The 23,579-nt window shown below is 41.1% G+C and overlaps 1 protein-coding gene across 3 annotated transcripts in view; it reads right to left on the bottom strand.

Annotated features, from left to right (window-relative positions):
• TNFRSF11A (TNF receptor superfamily member 11a) overlaps positions 1–23,579 on the bottom strand; it is a 45,504-nt gene that overhangs the window by 6,517 nt on the left and 15,408 nt on the right. For 2 of the 3 annotated variants that reach the window (XM_061590274.1, XM_061590290.1), the window contains 8 exons: positions 23,047–23,128; positions 18,829–18,954; positions 17,067–17,210; positions 14,939–15,032; positions 13,000–13,091; positions 11,896–12,003; positions 7,632–7,684; positions 4,477–5,299 (listed from right to left, as the gene is read on the bottom strand). In XM_061590274.1, coding sequence (XP_061446258.1) covers positions 4,477–5,299; positions 7,632–7,684; positions 11,896–12,003; positions 13,000–13,091; positions 14,939–15,032; positions 17,067–17,210; positions 18,829–18,954; positions 23,047–23,128 — 1,522 coding nt within the window. The remainder of the gene's footprint in view (positions 1–4,476; positions 5,300–7,631; positions 7,685–11,895; positions 12,004–12,999; positions 13,092–14,938; positions 15,033–17,066; positions 17,211–18,828; positions 18,955–23,046; positions 23,129–23,579) is intronic. The other variant, XM_061590280.1, reaches the window with a different exon arrangement.

The following is a 23,579-nucleotide window of genomic DNA, read 5'->3' as shown; positions in this document are numbered from 1 at the left end:
GACCTAGAATTAGGAGTAAGCAGTGAAGTGGCCAAGTTTGCTGACAACACTAAATTGTTCAGGGTTGTTAAAACAAAAAGGGATTGTGAAGAGCTCCAAAAAGATCTCTCCAAACTGAGTGAATGGGCGGAAAAATGGCAAATGCAATTCAATATAAACAAGTGTAAAATTATGCATATTGGAGCAAAAAATCTGAATTTCACATATACGCTCATGGAGTCTGAACTGGCGGTGACCGACCAGGAGAGAGAACTCGGGGTTGTAGTGGACAGCACGATGAAAATGTCGACCCAGTGTGCGGCAGCTGTGAAAAAGGCAAATTCCATGCTAGCGATAATTAGGAAAGGTATTGAAAATAAAACAGCCGATATCATAATGCCGTTGTATAAATCTATGGTGCGGCTGCATTTGGAATACTGTGTACAGTTCTGGTCGCCTCATCTCAAAAAGGATATTCTAGAGTTGGAAAAGGTTCAGAAGAGGGCAACCAGAATGATCAAGGGGATGGAGCGACTCCCTTACGAGGAAAGGTTGCAGCATTTGGGGCTTTTTAGTTTAGAGAAAAGGCGGGTCAGAGGAGACATGATAGAAGTGTATAAAATTATGAATGGCATTGAGAAAGTGGATAGAGAAAAGTTCTTCTCCCTCTCTCATAATACTAGAACTCGTGGACATTCAAAGAAGCTGAATGTTGGAAGATTCAGGACAGACAAAAGGAAGTACTTCTTTACTCAGCGCATAGTTAAACTATGGAATTTGCTCCCACAAGATGCAGTAATGGCCACCAGCTTGGACGGCTTTAAAAGAAGATTAGACAAATTCATGGAGGACAGGGCTATCAATGGCTACTAGCCGTGATGGCTGTGCTCTGCCACCCTAGTCAGAGGCAGCATGCTTCTGAAAACCAGTTGCCGGAAGCCTCAGGAGGGGAGAGTGTTCTTGCACTCGGGTCCTGCTTGCAGGCTTCCCCCAGGCACCTGGTTGGCCACGTGAGAACAGGATGCTGGACTAGATGGGCCACTGGCCTGATCCAGCAGGCTCTTCTTATGTTCTTAAGTTGTAGCCTAGCAACATCTGGAGGACCACAGGTTCACCACCCCTGACTTAGAGGAAAGGAGGCATGAAGGTTGTAGATTTCTGCAAGTCATGCTCCTTCACAGAGCATCTAAAAAAAGGTGAGAATCATAGGAGCTGTAGATATCATGTTGCCTGACTTTTCCAGATGCATCACATATGCATGGCAGAATCTAAGGCCAGGCCCCTACAGATACCTGTGGCCTTCATGCCCCAAAGGAGACCCTTCTAGCTGTACCCTCCCAAACTTGGATAAACAATATGAAATAGTAGAGGAACAAACTAGATTACTCTTGCACCAGACATGTACTCCAGAGTGTGGCATCTGATCAGAAATGAATCCATGGATAATTCCAGAGTTCACCAGGTTCAGAAGTAGGAACAACAAATGATTTGACAAGATTTGTGATACTAAGGGATTATTCATCAGAAGGATAAAATCCTTAAAGTTGCAACTTCTGAAAGCAGTGGGACTTACTTCTGAGTAAAACTATTTTGGTTACTAGAGCTCATTTTGGTTAGTTAATATATTGCATAACAGGGTAACTGCCGAGACGCACACCAAACTATGTTATGATTATTTTTCAAGAATTCATGAACAGCAAAGAAGATACTTTTTCTTTTTGAAACTGTGAATAATACTTTCATCTGCTCAGTTGTAAATCTTAGTTTGTAACTGATGAAGGAATTTGCTTTTTATTCCTCTTCCACCACCATCACCACAATATTTGGCTGGCCAGCTAGCCAGCCAGGCTGGAGAGTGCCAGAAAATGGAGGTTTCTTTGCTGGGTGGGGAGAAACCACTGGCACCAGCATGTGACCATCCTGGGTCTAGACCATTTCCAGATTCTCAGATAAAACAAATGTTCCTGGCTCACTCATCTCATTCTTAAATTAACTGCAAGATTAATAAGTAGGGCAAGCTTCACTATGAGTGCCTCCAGACTGTCAGTATTTTGCGGAAGTGGCTCAAGTGCATACTGGAACTTTAGGTTTGCATAATTAAAGTGGAGTAAAGGTTATGTTGCCTAGCGCTACAAATCAACTGGGGGGAGGGGGAAACAACCCAGACTTTTTGCAGTTTGGAAAGTGATATGAAATATGAATGCAGGATGAATGCTCATTGCCATAGAACCACCCTGTAAACAAATCACAGCAAATACCGAATAAAGGCTGGACATAGTCTAACCACCCCATAAGCTTTGTGCAAGCAAATCAGGATGAATACTGAATAAACAGGTCATCTGGAAGAGATCTATGAAGCACCATAAAGGCATTATTTCAGATGCGATTTCCTAAGCGAGGCACCATTTTCCTGCCTTCAGGTTGCATTTCTGTATGACCTTTTAAAAAACATGAGCAGAGGACAGGTGCCATTTTGACTTTTCATTCCAGGTCTGAAGACATCTAAGGTCTGTACTGTCTTCATTTGACTTGTCTTTCTCCCCCTTTTCTGCACTGAACTTCATACTTAGGGCCAAGCTAAGTTATATGTTTAATCAGGGATGGGGAGCCTGTGGCCCCCAGATATTGTTGGACTCCAAGTCTCATGAGCCTCAAACGGAATGGCCAATGGCCAGATATGATGGGAGCTGTAGTCCAATAATATCTGGAGTGCTACGTGTTACCCAGCCCTGAGTTAAATAAGCAACCACATTTACTTATCTTCAATTAAAAATAAAAGCTGCTCCAGGGAGGGTGAGTGGATTGGGACTGCAATGCAAGGAAGAGGGAGTTTAACCCTTTTGCCTTACACAGTTTCCCTGTGAAAATCCTCCCCGCCCCAATGTTATTTGTCCTGGAAAAGAAGATGCTTGGCAAATATCAGGCTGTGAGGGATTTTAAATGGGAAAACAGCTCAAAGGGAAGGATTAACCCCCTCCTCCTTGGCACATTCTGGATTGGGGATCCCTGTGGCTGCATGATTTTACATGAAATCTCAAAAAAAATGTTCAGATTGAAGTTTACATTGGCAGACTGTGTAGTAAAAGTCACAGATCTGTGTTTGCTAGCACCATAAAAATGTTGATCTAAGATTGGATATTAATTGACCTTTGTGGCATTTACATAGGATAATAACTAATCCACCAACAATTCACAGAGCATATCTTTAAACACAGAGATAACATAATTTGATGGTGCTTTTGAGGGAATCCCATGTAAATAATCATCAGGATCCACAAGAATCTATGTGTTGGATCCCTGTCTTATCACCATGGCAGTACTAGAAACACCAGATATGTGATTTTTACAGTTCAGTCAGTGGAGAAACATGTGATTTGTGATTGATGGTAGCTGGACAGAAAACCATGAAAAAATTATGTGGTATCAAGAGGATCCATTTTACTGAATCTGACATGTGTGTGCGTGCATGCATGTGTGAATGTACTTTCTCTGGTGATGACACTACATTCTTGCTCTTTGCTGGCCTTTGTGGCCTAGATTGCTCCCTGCCCTCCCTTTCTGTTCAATTGCTCAGGTGCTAGTCTGAGTCTTGATAAGCATGCAGAGCTGAAAGAGGGAGAAAGAGGGATACATTTTTCACTTCCTCTTTCACCTTTATTTGCTTTTCAAGGCTCATATCAATGGATAAGATGGTGATCTGAGCCTAGGAAAGCACATAACTGCAAAAGAGAAAGTGGGAAATGTACCTCTTGTCTAACTTCCTCCTTTGCTATATGTACTTTTCAAAGAGGAAAAAGGTAACTACCCTGCCACCTCATGACAACTCAGAGGCTTTGCAAGTGCCAGGGGAAGTCCTCAAGAGTGCCAGTATGCCTATGGACACTATGTTGGCAACCCCAGATTTAACTTTTCTTTTAAAAAACTCAGGCTTAACTCTGCAATCACAGGGAGCTTGGGCATGGCTTCTAGTAGTCATGAAGTCCAAGGTGTTTATGGATAGGATCACTCCATACATTCATCCCAGTTGCTCATCTGTGGTCTGCTTTTAAGCAGACACTCCAAAAATAAGCATGTGTCTTAAATGATCCCCAAAACACATGATTTTCATTATGTTGCCATAAATATGATTGCTATGGAAAATTTGAAAAAAGAAGAAAAAGAAATGAACTGCCTTGGGCCTAAGGGAATTTATTAACATTGGGATGTTACTTTCTAGTTCTCACATAGGCTACACAAATTCCAAGGCTAGCCCTAGGTCCATCATGCATAAGAACACAATCATTTATTTGCTTGGTCACACCAAATGTCTGTCTAGCCTGGCATATGTCTCCTACAGAGCTTTGCAAGAAGATGCTCAGGGAAGTTCATAATGGAGATAGGCATCCTCCGTTATATACCTGATTTTACAGATGGGGAGGTTGAAATTTTGAGTCTCCATGATGCACACCCAGCTGAAACGATAGCATGCAAGCAACATGCATGTTATTGGAAGCTTACCAGATGCTGCTGGAAGATCTGAAGTGCTGCATTTGGATTCAGATGGTCTTTTTGCATTCTGTTTCCTCATACCATTTCCATCAGATGGGTCATTTCTGACACCAGCATTGCTTGCTGAACCATTGTGATCCTCAGAGGGAAAATCCAAGCCACAGGAGCATGGCGGAAATGGTCCACTTTCTTTTAAAGAATGTGTGGCACTGCCAGCTTTGTTGGGAGACTCTCTACAAGACACACAACAAGCAGTGCATCTAATGGTCTCCTTGGGTATTAAGAGGGAGGTGCCTATGCCTTGGTTGTCAACATCTCCCATGTTGCTACAAGTAGATTGATGACAATAGTTCTGTAGGCATTTGTGTGAGGGATCATGAATGGGGTCCATTACATATGAAGAGTCTGAGCAACAGTAGTTTGTTGAGTCCATCAAACTTTCAGTTCCTGTGAAGCACTGACTTAAACTATCATTCTCACCCACTTCTAATGGCTCTGAGAATGGTGGCACAGGTTTGTTTTCAGGTCTACTCAGTAAAGGAAAATAACAAGGCCCCTGGGTCATTCTGTCCATATATTCATCTTCTGTGGGGATCTGCCTAAAGCGGTCATCTTCAGACACAATTGCAAGAGACAGTGTCGGGAAGTCCTCTCCTGATTCATAGTGGATTGTATCAGGGCCACCTTTTCCATTTACAATGTGTCCATGTTGGTAACATGCGTCCTCAGAAAAAGAATATTCATCAAGGTCCAGCAAATATGTCCGTCCCAAAAGCCGAAGACCAGCAGGACTTGCCACGTTTGTATTTACAAATGTATCATGAGGAGAGTCCTGTATAGAATCCAAAGTGGGAAAAAGCACTTAAAATAGTAAGTTTGGCAATGGAATTATAGCTATTTCGAGTGCTTCCTGTAGAAGTATATACTATAAAAATTTAAACTGGCTTAGTGTAGTGGCTAGGTGTTTGGCCTATGATCTTGGAACATAAGAAGAACCTTACTAGATTAGATCTAAGGTCCAGCCTTCTCCAACCTGGAGCACTCCAAAGGTTTTGGATTACAACACTCATCATCCATGACCATTGGCCATGTGTGTTGGGGCTAATAGGAGGTGTGGTCCAGAACATCTGGAGAGTACCAGGTTGGAGAAGGTTGATTTAGTTCAGCAGTGCCCTGCTTTGCAAAGTAATGAATGCCTAGATGTTTCCAGGAAGCCCATGATCAAGCCAGGAAGGCAATAGCCCTTTCCTGCTGTTGCTTCTCCTCAGCAGGTGGTATTCAGTGGCGTATTGCCACTGAACATGGGGATTGCACCTGACAGCCATAATAAATGGCCACTGATATCATTATTCTCCATGAATTTGTCTAATCTCCCTTTAAGGAGACCTAAGCTACCATATTTTATGGCAGTGAATTTCATTAATTGATTATATGGTGGGTAAAGAAGTTTGGATTTTTTTGTCCTGAATCTACTGTCAATCAATTTCAGGATGATCTCTGAGTTCTAGTATTACAAGAAAGGGAGAAAAAAATCTACTTTTTCACACTAAGCATAATTTTATATCTCTATCATGTAATCCCCTTGATTGTACTTATTTCTAGATGATAAAACCCAAACATTTTATCCTCTTTTTAAATCATTATGACAGAACCATAAACAATGGCATAACCATAAATACACCAGAGACTTTAGGCAAATCCAAATTTTGTCAGCCTCAGCCCTGCTTCTGTGGTATGGATAGTAGAACTGATCCTATCTTACAGGGCTGATGTAAGGATTAAAGAGATAATATATGTGAAACATTTTGAACACTAAAAAGGCATACAAATGCTATTGTATATTGGCAAGCATTAAGATTTTAAGAGATTCAGAGGGAATTGTCAGAAAATGCTGACATTTACTAGTATATTTGTCCCGTTATCCTTGCCTGTTTTTTCCCTTCCTTCTTACTCCTTTCTCCAGCTCTCTTCAGGTATGCCAAATCCAGTGAAGTTCCTACAGTACGTGCACATACACGGATGAGCATGCTAGTCCTATCTCTCCACTGCAGCTTCTGTGGAGGCTCCTCTTTGGGTTTTAGAGCCCTGGAAAATCAGGATCCAAAAACACACAGGAAGCCTACATGGATAGAAAAAACTGCTTCCCACAGTGACATTCCATGCATTGGAAAGTGCTTGAACCAGTGACAGAGGGGAGCAGCTAGCACACTTACCCCTGCCGCTCTGCTCCCATGTGGCAACTTCATGGGGATGCTGAAGTGACTTTCTGATGTCTCTACTTCTGTCAAAAGCTAGGCCTTACTAAGGCCCCATCTGCACTATATATTTAAAACGGTGTCATGCCACTTTAAACGCCTTTCCTCAGAGAATCCTGGGAACTGTTGTCTGTTAAGGGTGCTGAGAGTTGTTAGGTGACACCGCATTCCCCTCATAGAGCTATAGTTGCCAGAGTGGCTAAACAACCAATCCCTCTTTCAAGAGAACTCCGAGTATGTTCTATTCTCATGGAATTGCTTCTGTGATCGCTCCCCCAGCTTTTTATTCTAATTTGTACTTCCATAAACCTTGAGGTTCCCCCAAGCCTTCTGACACCTTCCTTCTGTGTGTGGGCAGTGTCATGTGGGTTCCATAAGCAACAGCACAAAAAACCCTGAGAACTGGGAATGAATAGCAAAGCAGTAAGAGGCAACTACTTTGAAATAAGAAGTACAACTTAAAATAGATAGCATGTGATGGGGTCCCCTGGAATAATAATCATATTACTTGGATCACAGAGATTTTGGTTTGTTTAGTTTTAAAGGTGTCTAGAATGTCACAGCCCAAGAAAGCCAGTCAGAAATTCACAGTAATAACATGTTAATAATAGTGATAGTCTGTGTGAAATCCAAAGGATTTCATCAAGCTGCAGAGTTATTCCTCAGAACTAATCTTTGACTCTCCATGACTTAAAGCCAGGAGATCCTCTTTATGATTCCTTGCAATCTCAGCATTGCTCTTGCCCTTCTTTCTGTGGTATGACAGCTACCAAATTGCTGCCGACAAATCTATGACCTTATTTCACCACTTGGGGTTCTCCATCTGCCAAGGAAATCAAGAAGGATATGGAGGGGGGGGGGAGAGAAACATAACACAGTATGGAAATATGTAGAGTCTTAAGACTTCACCTTTGTCCTTTTTATTTGCTTGCATATTTCATTAGCCCAGTACTGTAAATCTGCTGGAGAGAGAAAGAAAGACAAGAATGAATCAGATTTTAGCACACTATAAGTGAATCACAAATGAAAACCATCCTTCATACACACAGTGATTCAAACCAGTTTTGCCAAAGTGCTTAGGATTTGGTATGTCAGACTACCTAGCTGGGTGGGTAAGTAACTATGTCACTGGCTCCTACATTTTCTTGATTTAAATATTACTTGAACTGTGTGGGAAATACCCTGGAGAGACACCCCCCCACACACTGCTGCTAGAAATATATAAAATCACTCCTAAATAATCTCAAGCCCAAGTACTTTAGCCGCAATTCATTGAAGGACTGCAGATGTAATCCAGTCTTGTGTTTAGTTAAACCTACTAGTCATTATCTTTTGCAGAGTTAGGTGCACTTCAGCCAACTGATTTCCGTGTACTTGTACATTTAATAATGGCTAGTGCCCTTAACAGGGCAGACATAAAAAAAACCCAAAGCAGCAAACATAGGGCTGGATCCAGACAAAGTCATCCTTAGAATAGACTTGTTGAAATTAATAGCTAGTCATGACTAACTTAAATCTCATATGATTTCAGCAGGTCTACTCTAAGCATGACTATGTCTGGATCCAACCTACAAAGTTCAATTCCCTAAATTCAGTGAAACTGTTTAATTTGAAATCACCCCTTTTTTTCAAAAAGTTAACATTTTGTGCAAAGACTCCTATTGTGAAAACACTCATTGCAAGCTTCTTTGCTCTACAAATGGAAGATATGTCTACCCGGACCATCAATGCCTAAAATAGAACATTCCACATCAACTGGGTCTTTGTTCCATCTCATGCGCCATCCGGTTATGACTGACCTGTTATGATCTAACTGGGTGCTAATGATTGGTTGGTTAGTCTGTTGCAAGAGATATCACATGAATTACCAAAGGAACATTTATATATAGCTCCAGGAAGACTTGAAATGAACAAAATAAATAAATAAAACAATCTCATCGGCTCCACTGAAAGAAATGGTGTTTCCGTGAGTTATGTGCTTTATTAGGAAAAAAGAGAGCAAATAAGGACATCTTCCAAAGATCAAGTACAAACAGGAAAATTTACCCCTATTATAGCAACTCCTTGCTTCCTATAAGGAACGGCAAATCCGTGCATGGTGGTCCCTTAAGCCTTAAAGTGTAAGGTCTGCTATGCATGGATTTAATTATTAGACTAAAGATTCTGCATCTTGAGTCTCAGGTAGCAAAATGCAAGAAGAAATTGTACAATATCTGTAAAATGAGTCTGAAACAGTAGTGAACAGGTGCAGAGAGAAGGAATCCAGACCAGGGATTCCACTATGATCTGACCAACATTTTTAAGAGTTTGATTTTCAGTAGTGGCTATTATTTTCCAGTCCATCCAAAGGTTTCTTCCTGGAGAGCATAGTACATATTTACAGGGCTGCCCACAAAACTACTTAAACCAGTCTGACATGCTTTTGAGTTGACTCACAGCCACACCCTCAAGTCACAACCCAGTAAAGTCAAAGTGTCTGGATATAAGCCTTTTTTTAAAAACTGAACTTCATGGAATCAAATCAGCTCAAATTTCAGGATTTTAACTCAAGAATAATACACCAATGAGCAAGTTCCATGGAAGCTAACAGTCCGGCTCCAGCAATTGCTTACAAATGCGGGAGCTGTGATGCATACATGGAGTTTGTCTTCAGTAAGAGCATCATGTTCATTTCAATGTAGGCAGCAGATCTGTATGCCCAAAGAAAGTCATGTGCTAGTGTGGTCCCTTCTTAAAATAAGGGGAAATGCTTATGAACACAGCAGTTCATGTACATCTGAGTGCACACAGTGTTCAGGATCAGGGATGGCAAGAATATGAGCAGCACAAGAACACTGAACAGAAGAGCTCTTGTGTGACAGTGCTTTTCCATAACTCCCATTAATTTCAATGGATGAACACAGGGTGATTTCCAGATGGATTGGTTCATGATGTATAAACATTTTGCATTATGAGCATGGCCAAAGAAACACCATGTGTGGATGTATTTCATGTGTGAAAGTTCTACGCTTCAGATCAAGAAGATATGTTTGTGAAAGTTGTAATGTATTTGCTAAAATGCAGAACTTGAAAAGCACACTAAAGATTAGTTTTAAAAACTAATCTGGTGATTTGGACTTCCGGGAAGGGTGACTTCGCTTGTGCCTGCTTTTGGGACGGGCTCCCGCCTCAAAAGAAGCTTATTCAGATATAAATCAGTCAGAACATTTTTTTTTTGACTGATGAAATTTCTCCCGGGCAGGGAGAAACGTAGAGATCAACCTCAAAAGCCTGTTTTTGTTGGGAGGACTGGATTTCATTAATTTATGAGATAAGGTCCAGCCAACAATGCCGGACGGACTTCCTAACAAGCTCTATCTGTTTAAGCGATACGTTTATCTTTTCTTTAAAGAGAGAACGGACTAACAGGCAAGCACCCTTCTTTCTATTATTTTTTTTACTTGGTTTAAATTGTTGCAGCAAAAGGAGATTTGTCAGATTGATCGGCTTTGGACAACTTCTGGGTGAGATATAGCTCTTCTCTGTTATTCACGAAATTAACAGCTTATCTCTGTTTCTGTCGCAAAAAGCTGTCCTGGAAGTGCATTCTAAAGATAATAAACAGAAGAGGGATTTCTATTCCTGATTTCTATTCCGAGGAATATTATATTGTCTGGGACTATTCTCTTTTTGGTCTATTTTATTTTGACGAATCTGCTTCTTCACGACGCCACTAACTGTTTTGATGCTGGGAACTAAATTTGTTTTGCATTCTTGAACATAGAGAGATAAGGCAGGTTGCTCTGTTTATACTGTGATGTCATCAAGCCTGGAATATTAACCCAATTGTTGCTGAAATAAGAAGTGGTTCTTCTTTATTTTTGTTTTGCTTTGTTTTCGTGGTTTTAAAAATGGCAATCAAGAAAGTGGCTGAGAATCTGGAAGTAACTATGTTTCAGAAAATAATGGATGAGATTGAGATAACGAAACAAACCCTGCGACAGGGTAGTAAGGAGCTGAAAATTGAACTGAGCAAAATGACGCAGGAGCTTAAAGAAATAGGGGATCCTGTGAGAGAGGAGAATGAGATCAGAGATGAGAAAAGAAAAAATAAAGGGAAGATACAAGCCCTGGAGATTGGAACAAATGTGGAATTGGAAAAAGATCTGGAGTTTATGGATTTTAGAAATAAAATCTACTGTTTGGAATTTAACGTTATCTCTGAAGAAATTAATGAAGATATTAGAGATAAAGTTATCAATGGCTTGGATAATCTTCTGGACTGGAATGATGTGATGGAGCTTGATATAGAGAAAATCTATGGAATTAACTGCAGCCATGTGACAATGGAAAAACTCTTAAGAGATGAGCCAGTGCATTTTGTAAAAAAGAAGAACACAGATATGACCTTACAACAGTATTTCAGCAACTTATTCAGAATGGATGGCAAGAAAATATTTGGGATAGAGGAAATTCCCATCAGACTCTTATTATATGACTATGGCTACAACAGCAAGATTATTATGGAATACTGATAATGGAAGATTGGACACTGAAATTACTGGACTTAACAGGACTATTGAAGATGGAAGATGGAACTAATAGGGATAATGGAATAATGACAATTGAAATTATTGGACCTAACAGATTCTGATGAGATGGATTAATCGAAATGTTTATTTGGACTATGGTTATGACAATAAGATTATTATAATTATTAACGAGATGGATTAATTGACGTTTATTTGGAGAAAAATTGATAGATATATTTCTTAAAGAATTGAAACCTCTCTTTGACTTTTTGTGGAAAGAATAAAGTAATGTTTATGAGATTTGATGATTAATTAAGATAACTACTGGAGGAAAGTGATTTTATAATATATTTAAGAGACAGGATTGTTATATATTGTAGATCTATAACTGATTTGATATGTGACAAATGGGAAGTCAACATTTTATTTTTTTTTTGTTTAATCATTTTTGTTTTGTTTTGTTTTTTGTCTTTGAATGTTTTATGATTTTGTTTTCTATGTTTTATGAAAATTTGAATAAAAATTATTGTAAAAAAAAAAACTAATCTGGTGATTTATATCCTAGCTTTCATGAAGGTAAATTAGGAGGCTGAATAGGAAATGCAGAGATAACACATGGTCTTCATAATAAAGCAAGGAAGACATAATTAGATGCTACCTACCTGTCAATGATTTCCCTTTGCTGTGATAGAATATAGCAAAGGCAGCAATGCCAACCAAGGCAACGAGGAGGAGTGGAGTAATCAATATATAAAATAATGTATTGGTTTCTGGAAAATGAAGAAATAGGTGTGAAAGCATTTTGGAAGTTTGTATATTCAAGTAATAATATAGTTCCTGGATTGGTTATTTGCCATTTATATCTTTTTAAATATATTTTTTTTAAATACCAACTGTTCTATGACAGAAATTCAGCAATATGGAAAACTAATTGGAACAGTAGGTTGGTCTTCTCTATTAATTCCATGGTCGTTCAGTGGTCCAGCAAACATGTAATGTAATGCTAAACCAAACCATGGCTAAGCATGAACATGTGAACGTGCAGTTACTCACAATCAAAGCTGTTTCATTCCTTCACCAGTCCTGCTTCTCCTACTGTGATAACTATGGTTTGGCTTAGAATTAGGTCTGAACCCAGACTTACGGTTTGTCTCCTTCCAAGAAACCATGAGTGGTAAGCCAAGAAGAAATCTTGGCTACACCTTGTGGTTTATCTAGAGCTCAGGTATGGACATAATGCTAAGCCAAACCATGGCTTATCTTTGGGTAGCAGAGCAGCAGCAGGATCAAGAGAGGAGCAAAGCAACCACAATATTTATAGTGAGTACTTGCATACTCACACCTTCATCTTTAGCCATGGTTTGACACAGCGTGACATGTGATACTGGTTGACATACTGAAAGCTTCATTGGAAAGTTCACAGAGTAAAAGTGGAAATTACAGTTTAGGGTCTGTACAAAGCAAACTGCAATCATGGATAAATCCAGTTTTATATGAATCCTGTTTTAAGCAGACTTGCCAGATAAAACCTCAGATCAATGAGATTGGCCTGTCAGTTTTTATGTTGAGAAAAGCAGCATGAAACTTAATTATTGAGGACAGAAACTTAAAACATCTGATAAGCACTCAGGGGCTGAGTAACTTAAGTCTGATCCCCATTAAAACAAAACATTCACCTAAGTCCTGCAAATAATATAGAACTTAAAAAAAAAAAAGCATTGCATCCTATTGTGGTCCAATAATTGCTTCTATATTATTATATTTACCATCTTGTGCATGCATCTTCAGTTGCTTCTTACAAACTACATCAGCCCAACTATTTCCAGGACTTTTTTCCTCAGTTCCTAGAGCTGTGCAGCTTCAGAAAGAAAGAAAGAAAGAAAGAAAGAAAGAAAGAAAGAAAGAAAGAAAGAAAGAAAGAAAGAAAGAAAGAAAGAAAGAAAGAAAGAAAGAAAGAAAGAAAGAAAGAAAGAAAGAAAACAATATTGATCCCTGCAACATACATATAGGTTAACAGAAATAAAGAAATACATGTAGGTTAACAGAAACGGCCAAGCTGAGGGCTTACAGAGCAATCCAACTCAGAGGAAGCTGGTGTACGTTGTGCTGCAACTAGAGAAGCCGGCTTAAAGTTTCACCATATCCAATTGCCATTCAGGAGCCTCTGGGTTGGCTGAATGCCAGCTCAGCCAGGAGCTGCACACAGGGACCAGAAAGTAAAGGCCTGCTCTCGCAAATACCCCTACCAGGCAGTAAATCCTCTCCACTGACTTCTATTGCAATTATTTTCTTAGACCAACCTTTTTCCTAATGTGACTTTTGCCTGAATTGGGATCTGTAGGAGCACTCCAAACATGAGTTGGATGTGCCCTAAGTCCTCTCACCTCGGCCTCTCCCCCAACACACCCCTTTTTCAGGGCTTATGCCTGCTCCACTTGTGCCAGTCTCGGCTGAGCCCTGGCGTAGCCCGAGTGAGCTGGGACCCAGTCAACTCATCTGCAGAGCAGCTGCATCCAACTCCTCTCAGCCTGGCATAAAAACAAGGTGGACTGCACCCTCACCTAGGCAGGACAGAGCTGCAGCCCGGATGTGACATCATCATGAAGTACTTTGCCCTGCCCCTGTACTTGACAGCTGATGGTGTGAAGTGGTAGTGGGGCAGTGCACCACATATCATATTATCTATTGCGCTTACCTTGGTGTTACAAGGAAGGGAGAAAGACAGGAGGAGCAGTTCTGTCTCTTCTAATGTTTCGTTAAGCTCTAAAACATTTATTTATCCCCATTGATCTCAAATGTCAGATGGTGAGAACTGGGACCAGGAAAAGCCCAGGTTACCTTGGGAATGGTGCTCTCCCAGCATGCACTCCCTTTATAACCTTAAGGCTTACAGGATTGTTTGGATATATAATGGGAGAAACACATGCCCACCTCTAGTTTGAGCTACCTGATGGAGGCAGGAAAAAATCTATTAAATGCTTAAAGGAGAGGTGAGCCTCCAGACATTGCTGAACAACAGTCCCGATCATCCCTGCCTTCTGGGCCCAATGGCTGGGGCTGATGGGAGATGGAGTCCAACAACATCTGGAAGGTATCAGGTTAGCTATCCTTGACCCAAAGAGTGATAACCTACTTCATAGGGTTGTTGTATGGATATAACTGAGAGGAGGAGAACCATGTTTGTACAGCCCCTTGAATTCCTTGGAGGAAAGGTGGGATATAAACATAATAATAAATACATTTTAAAAATGTGAAGTACCATTCATCCACTACCTGTTTTTGCCCATACTGCCCCAAATGCCCTCCCTATAATTCACTGATCAAATGGACTAAAACTTATTACTAAATTCTGGCAGAGGATGCAGAAACGGAGGTAGCAGATTTGCTCTTCTGCTCTCCATTCTTAGAAAATAGATGTTTAAGTGATGGTTGGGTGGATGGATGGGAATCACCATGCAATTTCTTACAAAATGGTGTGGCTGGAAGAGGGCTATATAAAATTTGCATATTTTATATGAACTAAATATGTATCATCATGCAAATTAGGGGTTCTAAATTCCTCTTGCCAAAGAGCAATAAACAACACAGGCAGATTTTCTACAACCAGCTTCAATGTTTCTTAATGCAAACACTCCCCCGCAAACACCATTGTGAGATTTCATAAATCTTTTTATTATTTTGCTGCTATAAGTTCATGGCACTTACTTTGTCCATGTTTTGCATGCATCAGTTGCGGAAGAGACATTAGAGAAGTATCCGCTGGGGCATGGCATGCACACTGTATCCTTATTTTGTTGTACTGTGAGAAACATTACGAACAAAAGCACTGAAAGTAGAGTATTCTTCATATACGAAGACAAGTTATGTTGTGAGCACAAATCTTATTACACTTTTTTACATACAGGCAAGTGCCTTATATATTGAAGCTTGCAAAACTGAACATTTTCCCATGGGAATCCCACCAACCCCATCAGATGTGCTTAAACTAGGGTTTAATAATAATTGGTATACATTTAATTCAAGTCAACAATAAAAATAATGAAGGAAAATGCTGATGAACTGAGGGTTCCCTTCCACATACTTTAGAAGCAAACCAACTTCAATTTTTTTTTTAAAAAAAGCAGCCTGTATCCTTCAGTAGTACAAGGAGATGCAACGGAAGTTGCAGTGAAACCTCTGGCTCTGTAGAAGGGGCTCTGCCACGCACTGTGGCCATGAAGGACTAATGCAGTGGATAAGTTGTCATTTGAAAGCCTTTTAAGCATGTCCCACACATGTGTGGGTGTGGACACACACATATCCCTTCACTACACACATGGTGTAAAATGTGAGGCAGGTGCCCCATGTGGAATGTTCATTTATGCAATTTTCATGGTTATGTTTTATAATGTTTGTGTTAAGTGCATATTTCGTGTTCTGTGCTAATATTTGCAATATACAGAAAATCCAGTAAAATCATTTTAATGCATGAATGGGAGGGTTGATGTGAATAATTCAGGCCTCCTCCTGGAATTCCCTCCCTAGGGATTGGCTGATCTGTCAAGTTTGGTTTCTCGCAGTTTCTAATTTTTCCAGTCTTCAGTTCTCCAGATCAGTTTGTGATTTTTTTTAAAAAAACGTTCTCATGAACATAAAGAAGAGCCTGCTGGACCAGGCCAATGGCCGATCAAGTTCAACATCCCATTCTCACAGTGGCTAACCAGTTGCCCATGGGAAGCCCACAAGCAGGATCTGAGTGCAAAGAGCACTCTCCCCTTCCGTGGTTCCAGCAACTGGAATCTGGAAGCATACCGCCTTTGCCTATGGAGGCAGAGCATAGCCATCATGGTTGGCAGCTATTGCTAGCCTTATCCTCCATGAATTTGTCTAACCCTTTTGTAAAGCCATCCAAGTTGGTGGCCATCACTGCCCCTTGTGGCAGTGAATTCCATAGTTTAACTATGTCCTGTGTGAAGAAGTACTTTCTGTCCTGAATCTTCCAACATTCAGCTTCATTGAATGTCCACGAGTTCTAGAGTTATGAGAGAGGAAGAAAAACTTTTCTGCATCCACTTTCTCCATGCCATGCATAATCTTCTACACTTCTATCATGTCACCTCTTACTCACCTTTTCTCTAAATTAAAAAGCCCCAAATGCTGCAACCTTTCCTCATTGGGTAGTCACTCCATCCCCTTGATCATTTTGGTTGCCCTTTTTTGAACCTTTTCCAACTCTACAATATCCTTTTTGAGGTGAGGCAACCACTTCATTTTAGTGTGAATTGCTCCCAATACATGCATTTTTGCAAAGCAATTTTGCCTAATAATTTTCTATGCTATTTTCACAAATATGTGCACACTTTACCCTAATATATGTATTTTTGTACACATTACTTGCTTGGAGAACTGTATTGCAAAATTTGGAGTAGTGCAAATTTCTAAAGATGTCTGTGTTTCAGTTCACATATTGTTTCAGAAAGTGCGAATTACGTAGGTTCACCCCATCCCTAGCCCTCCCAAATGTTTCCTGATGTGTGTGTGGTGAAGCTTGGGGAGGAGTATCTGCTCTTCCACCATTTCAGGTGGATCACTAGCTCAGTGAGCACATGAAACGGCTCACTGACTGCTACAAAAGATGTGTAGAAACCTTTGGGCACGACTTGGCCTCTTTATGAAAAAGCTTTCCAGGAGTGGTCAGTTAAACACCTGAGATGTACATTTTTAGGACTCACCCTATTTTGTGTTTTTAGGTTGCTTTTAACTGCTTTTAGTGCCATGTTTCAAAATCATTGGAACCTGTCCTGGGACCTCTGGATGAAGTGCAGGTAAATAATCATAATCATCAAAATCTTACCAGGATGCTTGACTCCAGAGCCTGGGAGGCATTTTGTGTTTCGTCGGCAGCAGTCACAGTCTTCATTCCAATGATAGCCAGAAATACAGGCACACTGTCGTTGCGATGTGCCGTTTCCTGGATTCACTTCTATTAAAGCTTTTCCTTCAGATACAACCAAATGGGGAAGCAGATGGAAGTTAAAACCAAAGTCATGCCTTCACAGCTACTTTTGGAGCCCTGAGAATCCTTCTTGGTTGTCTGAGTGTTGCGGCTCACACAGCATGTAGAGTTCCTGAATTATGTTAGACTCCCAAATCACACTCTCTTGCAATTTTAACCTATAAAGCTTTACATGGCTTGGGACCACAATACCTGATGGAATGCCTCTCCCGATACGAACCCACCTGTACACTAAGCTCAACATCTAAGGCCCTCCTCCAGGGGCCTACTCCGAGGGAAGCTCGGAGGGTGGCAACAAGGGAGAGGGCCTTCTCAGTGGTGGCCCCCAAATTATGGAATGATCTCTCTGACAAGGTGCACCTGGTGCCATCACTGTTGTCTTTTCGGCGCCAGGTCAAGACTTTCCTCTTCTCCATTTTAGCATGTGCTTTTAAATTGTTTTAAATTTTTTAAATTGTGTTTTAAATTGTTTTTAGAAGATGTGTTTTAAATTTGTATATTTGTTTTTAATGTTTTTAGTTACTGTAAACCACCCAGAGAGCTTCGGGTATGGGGCGGTATATAAATACAATAAATAAATAAATTCCCGTTGGACATACAAAGGATACATCTACCTGCTGAGTCTGCGAGTAAGGAACAGGGAAAACCCTAAGCTCCCAATCAACAATACAAAAAGATCAATTTTGGGGGAGGGTACAGGAAAAGGGATGGTAAGGGGACCTTAACAGAATGTGGTTTGTTCATGGCGGGTTGCATAAGGGAAGTCCCTGCAAAGCCCATCACACTTCGGTATGCCATCACTCAGATGGGCTCTGGGCTCCTGCTGGGAGGAAGGGCGGGATATAAATCAAATAATAAATAAATAAATAAATAAATAAAACTGTGGTGGGAGACTGTAATGACTGCTATCTATGTAATTTCATAGGCAGCGTAAGGGTTTTTTTTAAGGGGGTGTTTTTAAGGGGATATGGGCCTTTTCTCGCATTCCCTCTTGTTTCCCTGCTGCTTTCCCCCTTCATCAAATCCACCTCTCCAAAAGCCAGCTTTCAGGTACATTTTAAAGACTTACATGGTTAGGCATTGCATGTAAATAAAACAAGGTGAGACCTCTCTATAGGTTTTGAATTTCTTTTCAGAATTTGCGCAGAACCAACTAAGTTAGTGGCCTTTTGGGGAAGATGCCCTCAGCAAGTCCCCCTTCCTGGCTGGGTTTGCTTGCTCCTCATTGTTCTTACAGGTGCCCATTCTGTCAGGAACGTAGGAATCGGCCTTACACTGGGTCAGATCATTGGTTCATCTAGCTCAGTATTGTCTACACTGACTGACAGCAGCTCTCCAAGGTTTCAGATAGGAGTCTTTCCCAGCTTTACCTGGAGATGCCAGGGATTGAACCTGCAACCTTCTGCTTGAAGAACAGATGCTCTACCACTGAGCTACAGCCCTTCCCCTTTAGGTTTACAATATAGTACTCTAACTCTAACCCTAAAACAATTGAGCCCTGCCTACCGATTTACAATCCAGTATTTTAATCCTACCAATATGACATAGGTCAAGAGTTCGGATGAGAAGCATAACAACATCATTAACTCATTTCCCTTACCTTGATCACATATTTTATGGAGCAAGCACTTTTCTTCTTCATTCCAGACATCCATATATTCATTTGGGCCACAGGGCTGGCATACAGTGCCTGAAGTGGAAGTGCATTTAGCGGACATGTATTTTCCTGAATAGGGCAGGAGAACAGACTGGTTACATCTCAAGTTCACCAAAGTTAACAAGCCAACCTTAGCAAAGGCTTTTAACTCTGGTATCAGAATTAAATCCCTCTTCCCAATTAAGGCATTGTTCATCAGAATGCCAAAGGGAGAGCAATCAAAGTTTAATTTAAAAAATGTTGGTGTCCTGGGTAGTGCTGAAAATGATCTGGTGACCTAGGCAGAACCTGTTGGACCAGAATCAGCACTTGACAGAATGTGGTGAAGCATGAGTGGGGTCTGCAGATTCCAGGGAGTGGGTTCAGTAACAGAAAATATTTGGCAGATCACCTCTGAAGTTTACTAACTTTTCAGATTCTAATACTAGTTACTCGTCAGAATACAATTTAACAATAGCATTGGACAATCTAATCTGAAGTATTATTGTTGACTTGTGTGAGAAGACTTGCTAGTCTGTGGCTTAGTAGGCACATTAGGCTCAAGTCTTTCGGGTTCTTGATTCCAGTGCCGATCCAGCCATTAGGCAGACTGCAGCAGGCAGCTCTGGCAGCAGATGCTGGAGGGCACAGAGCAGTGGTGAGGTGTTGGAGGACAACATTGTGTGCCCCCTAATCTATCCTGCTGCCTTCAGGTGCGGTGAGGGATGTTGGCCCATCACCAGTGTTAAAATAAGATTCAACTGACAGTCCAATAGACTTCTATACATGGAATGTGGGGCGCCATCTTGTCCTTCACCTTACAGAGCAAAATGTCTTGTGCTGGTGCTGCTTGACTCCATCTGGGAGGACATCTGCCTGGCTTCTAAAGGTTTCAGCTGTGACTCATCCTCCCTAATTAGCCTTAATTATGCAGAAACACAATCTGTTCTAAACATGACCACTGCAAGAAGGAAACCATCAAACCTCTCCCAAGTCATAGAGCTGTCTCTCTAAACATGTTGATCTACCCAGAGCTTGGAAAAGTTACTTCTTTGAACTACAACTCCCATCAGCCCAATGCAGTGGCCATGCTGGCTGGGGCTGATGGGAGTTGTAGTTTTAAAAAGTAACTTCTCCAAGCTCTGGATCTACCCTTTGAGATTCAAAGCTTTCCCAACTATCCCATAACACCCGCATTCCACTGAATCAAGCACAACAGGATGATCATGATTTGGGCTATAATGTAACATGATAGCATTGGGGGATTGTTGAGAATAGTGTTGGGTGATTATTTTTTGGTCCCCTGGCAGCTGTACTGTGGGGTGCCGCAAGGTACCATCTTATCCCAAATGCTATTTATAATATTTCTGTAAGCCATCATGCTGTCATGCATGGGGATGGGATACGGCGGCAGGATGGCAGGTGAGAGAAGCAAGGATGGTGGGGTGGGTGGGCAAGCAAGTGAGGTGGCGGGTGAATGGGTGGGCAGCAGCGACAATGCAGGAGGCCAGTAAGTGGTTGACATGGGGTGGCGGCAACCTAGGCAGGCAGGAGGCTGGTAAGTTGCCTAAATGGGAAGGCGACGAGTGCCAGAGGATGGATGAAGGAAAATAAGCTGAGCTTTAACCCCAGCAAGAAAGAGGCACTGTGGGTGAATGGTTCCCATGTCCGAGAAATTGGTCAATTGCCTGCCCTGGATGGGGTTACACTTCCCCAAAAGGAGCAGTTACGCAGTCTGGAGGTACTTCTGGATCCAGCTGTGTCACTGGAGACCAAGGTAGTCTCAGTGGCTAGAAGTGACTTTTATCAGCTGTACCTGATAAGACAGCTACGACCATTCCTGGACTGGGAGAGCTTGGCCACAGTAGTTCAGGCACTGGTGACTTCAAGAATGGATTACTGCAATGCACTCTATGTGTGACTTCCCTTGCACTTGACCCAGAAACTGCAACTAGTACAGAATGCTGCAGCCAGATTGCTGAGGGGAGTTAGACCCTGTCAGCACAAAATACCTCTGCTCAGAGATCTGCACTGGTTGACAATTTGTTACCAGGCCAAGTTCAAGGTGTTACTATTAATCTATAAAGCCCTTAACAGCTTGGGACCAGTTTACTTGCAAGACCGTCTTACTCCATATGTGCCTACTTGAGCACTTCGCTCTGTGGAACAGGCACTGTTACAGATGCCACATAATACTCATTCTGCACTTGCAATAAATCATTCTTTTAGTCTGGCAGCACCTATTCTTTGGAGCTCCATGCCTACTGACATAGGGCAGGCGCCTTCACTGTGTTCCTTTCAGCCCCTGCTTAAAACTTTCTTGTACAGGCAAGCCTATCCAGATACGTACATGTTAATCTTTTCACTTTTAATTTTTTTAAAAAAATTAATTACTTGTTTTAATTGTTTTATTGATAAAGTTTAATGTGTTTTGTAAACTGCTTAGAGATTTTTTTTACAATCAAGAGGTATATACATTTTGTTAAATAAAACTGCAAATAAGGATTTGTTCTCTGTAGGTGGACAACAGCCTGGACAGGTGGGAAGCCAGTAAGCTGCCTAGATGGGGTGGTGGCAAGTGCCAGTGGGTCCTCTTGGGAGTTGCCTGGGGGTGGGGGGGCTTTTGAGAGTTTCCTGGGTGGTGGTGGTAGACCTTTTAGGAGTTCCCTCTGTGTGTGTTTAGGATCCCTGGCTGGCGAGCACAGGCGAGCAGGAAGGAGTTGGAAAGCAAAGTGAATGGGGGGCAGAACCCCCCATGTGTGTGTGTCTGTGTGTGTATATACTGTTTAAATATACAGGGAGCCATAAGATATACACTGCTTCAACAGGCTAATTTCAACTTTACAAGGAATTGCCCAGAGATCAAGTTGCAACTTATGACTGAAAATTTGGCCCTGGTCTCTGAAGTTTAAAGAGAAAATTCCCACAGAGTTTAATGCAAATTGAGATGAAGATTTTACAAGATGGGAAGACCCTGGTTAGCTCTGGGGACTTAGGCTGACAATGGGAATGGGCAAATATGTCAATGAAGGTTTCTCTGAGTGTTTCATTTTTCCAATCTTAAATTCACTTCTCCATATTTCCACATTGGTGTGCAATTTTTTTCACTGTCTTGAAAATTCATCAGCAAATTTCTGCTAATTTGCACATTTTTGTTTGCAATTGCAAAGCAATTTTCCCTAATATAATGCATTTTTGTATGTTATTTTCACTAATCTATGCAGTTTTGTGCATGTTTTACTCTGGTATATGCATTTTTATAAACATTACTTGGCTGGGGAACTGCATTACAAAAAATGTTGATTTCAAAGGTTGGCTGTGTTTCAGTTGTATTGTTTCATTCATGCATCGTTTCAGGAAGTGCCAATTAGGAAAATTCAGATTTAAATGTAAACTGAATTGAGTTTCTCCTCCATCCCTGACAAATGCCAGCTCTTTCATCACTATAACAGTGTGACACAGAAACTGGTATTTGCCCAATGTGAACGTAAAAGCACAGGAATATTTTATATCAAGAAATAACAGTCTTAATGGAAACCCAGCCTAGCTCCTCAACCACTCCCCTCTTCCTTTCTCCAACCTTCTACATCTTTCACATCATAATAACCCATTCCCTCCTCCCCTTTGGTTTCCACTTTCAAAGTACCCTTTATCCAGCACATTTTCTATATATTAGAGACACCTCTTTTTCCTTTCTCTCCTCACTCTCCGTTTTGGCAAGGAAGGGGGTCTCTCTGGTTTGTGTGCTGATATTCCTCTGAGAAATTTCTGTGCAGTCATGGACACATAAGATGAAAATGCTGACACATGCTCCCAACTTCATTCCACCCAAGCAAGTTTCTCTTGATAGACATAGAAATATGGGCTACATTCTGCATCAAATGGTAACACAACTCACTTAAAGCAAACAAAGAAAAAGGGAACATCTGCCATTTTTCCTTACGTGATTAATGATGATGATGGTGATTTTACGAAGCTGCCTTAAAACCAAATGACTCAAAGTAGCTCAGATATTTACTGAATGGCAGTAGCCCGCCAGGGTTTCAGACAGGACAGGGGTGTCCCTCAACCCTAACTGGAGACTGAATATGGGACCTTTTACATGCAAAAGCATGTGCTCTTATCAGTGAGCTATGGACTTCTCCCCATTTTCAGAAAGAAGAATGTTCTTAGCATGTTTACCTGGCTCACATTTGGTGCAGCATCGTCCAAAATGTTCGTAGTGTTGCTCGCTGCTACAGGGAGGGGTGATTTGTAAGGACAGCTGGAGGACAGGAAGAGAGAAATTATGACACCATAAGTTACAGCCCTCTTAGTTTAAGAAATGTTTCAAGGAAATCCAAGTTTCACTTCTGATTGTAGATTTAACTGCATGTGACTACAGCTGTAATATCTTGGGATGATATCTGGTTGACAATTGGGAGCTAACCATAGACAACATTTTCTACCTTATTTCTAGCAGGATGGAAGCAAACTGCAGGAGATGAATATCTCCTGCATTTTCCCCATGTAGTTGTTTTCCTATTCCTTCTCCTCCTTATTCTACTGTGTAATCTTGGAAAGTATGACTACATTTTTGAAAAGAGCTGAAATGGTTTGAGTGAAACCGTGCTTTCCAGAATGTACATGCTTGTTCATTTCACCTCAATGATGCCCGTGCTGAAACAGTTTTTGAAACTGTATTAACATTTGAAATACCAGTTAACCAGACACAA

The sequence above is a fragment of the Rhineura floridana genome, chromosome 1 (assembly GCF_030035675.1).
Source record: "Rhineura floridana isolate rRhiFlo1 chromosome 1, rRhiFlo1.hap2, whole genome shotgun sequence".
NCBI classification, from domain to species: Eukaryota; Metazoa; Chordata; class Lepidosauria; order Squamata; family Rhineuridae; genus Rhineura; species Rhineura floridana.
Note: the sequence above shows the minus strand (reverse complement) of the source record. Positions and strands in the feature narration are given on the sequence as shown.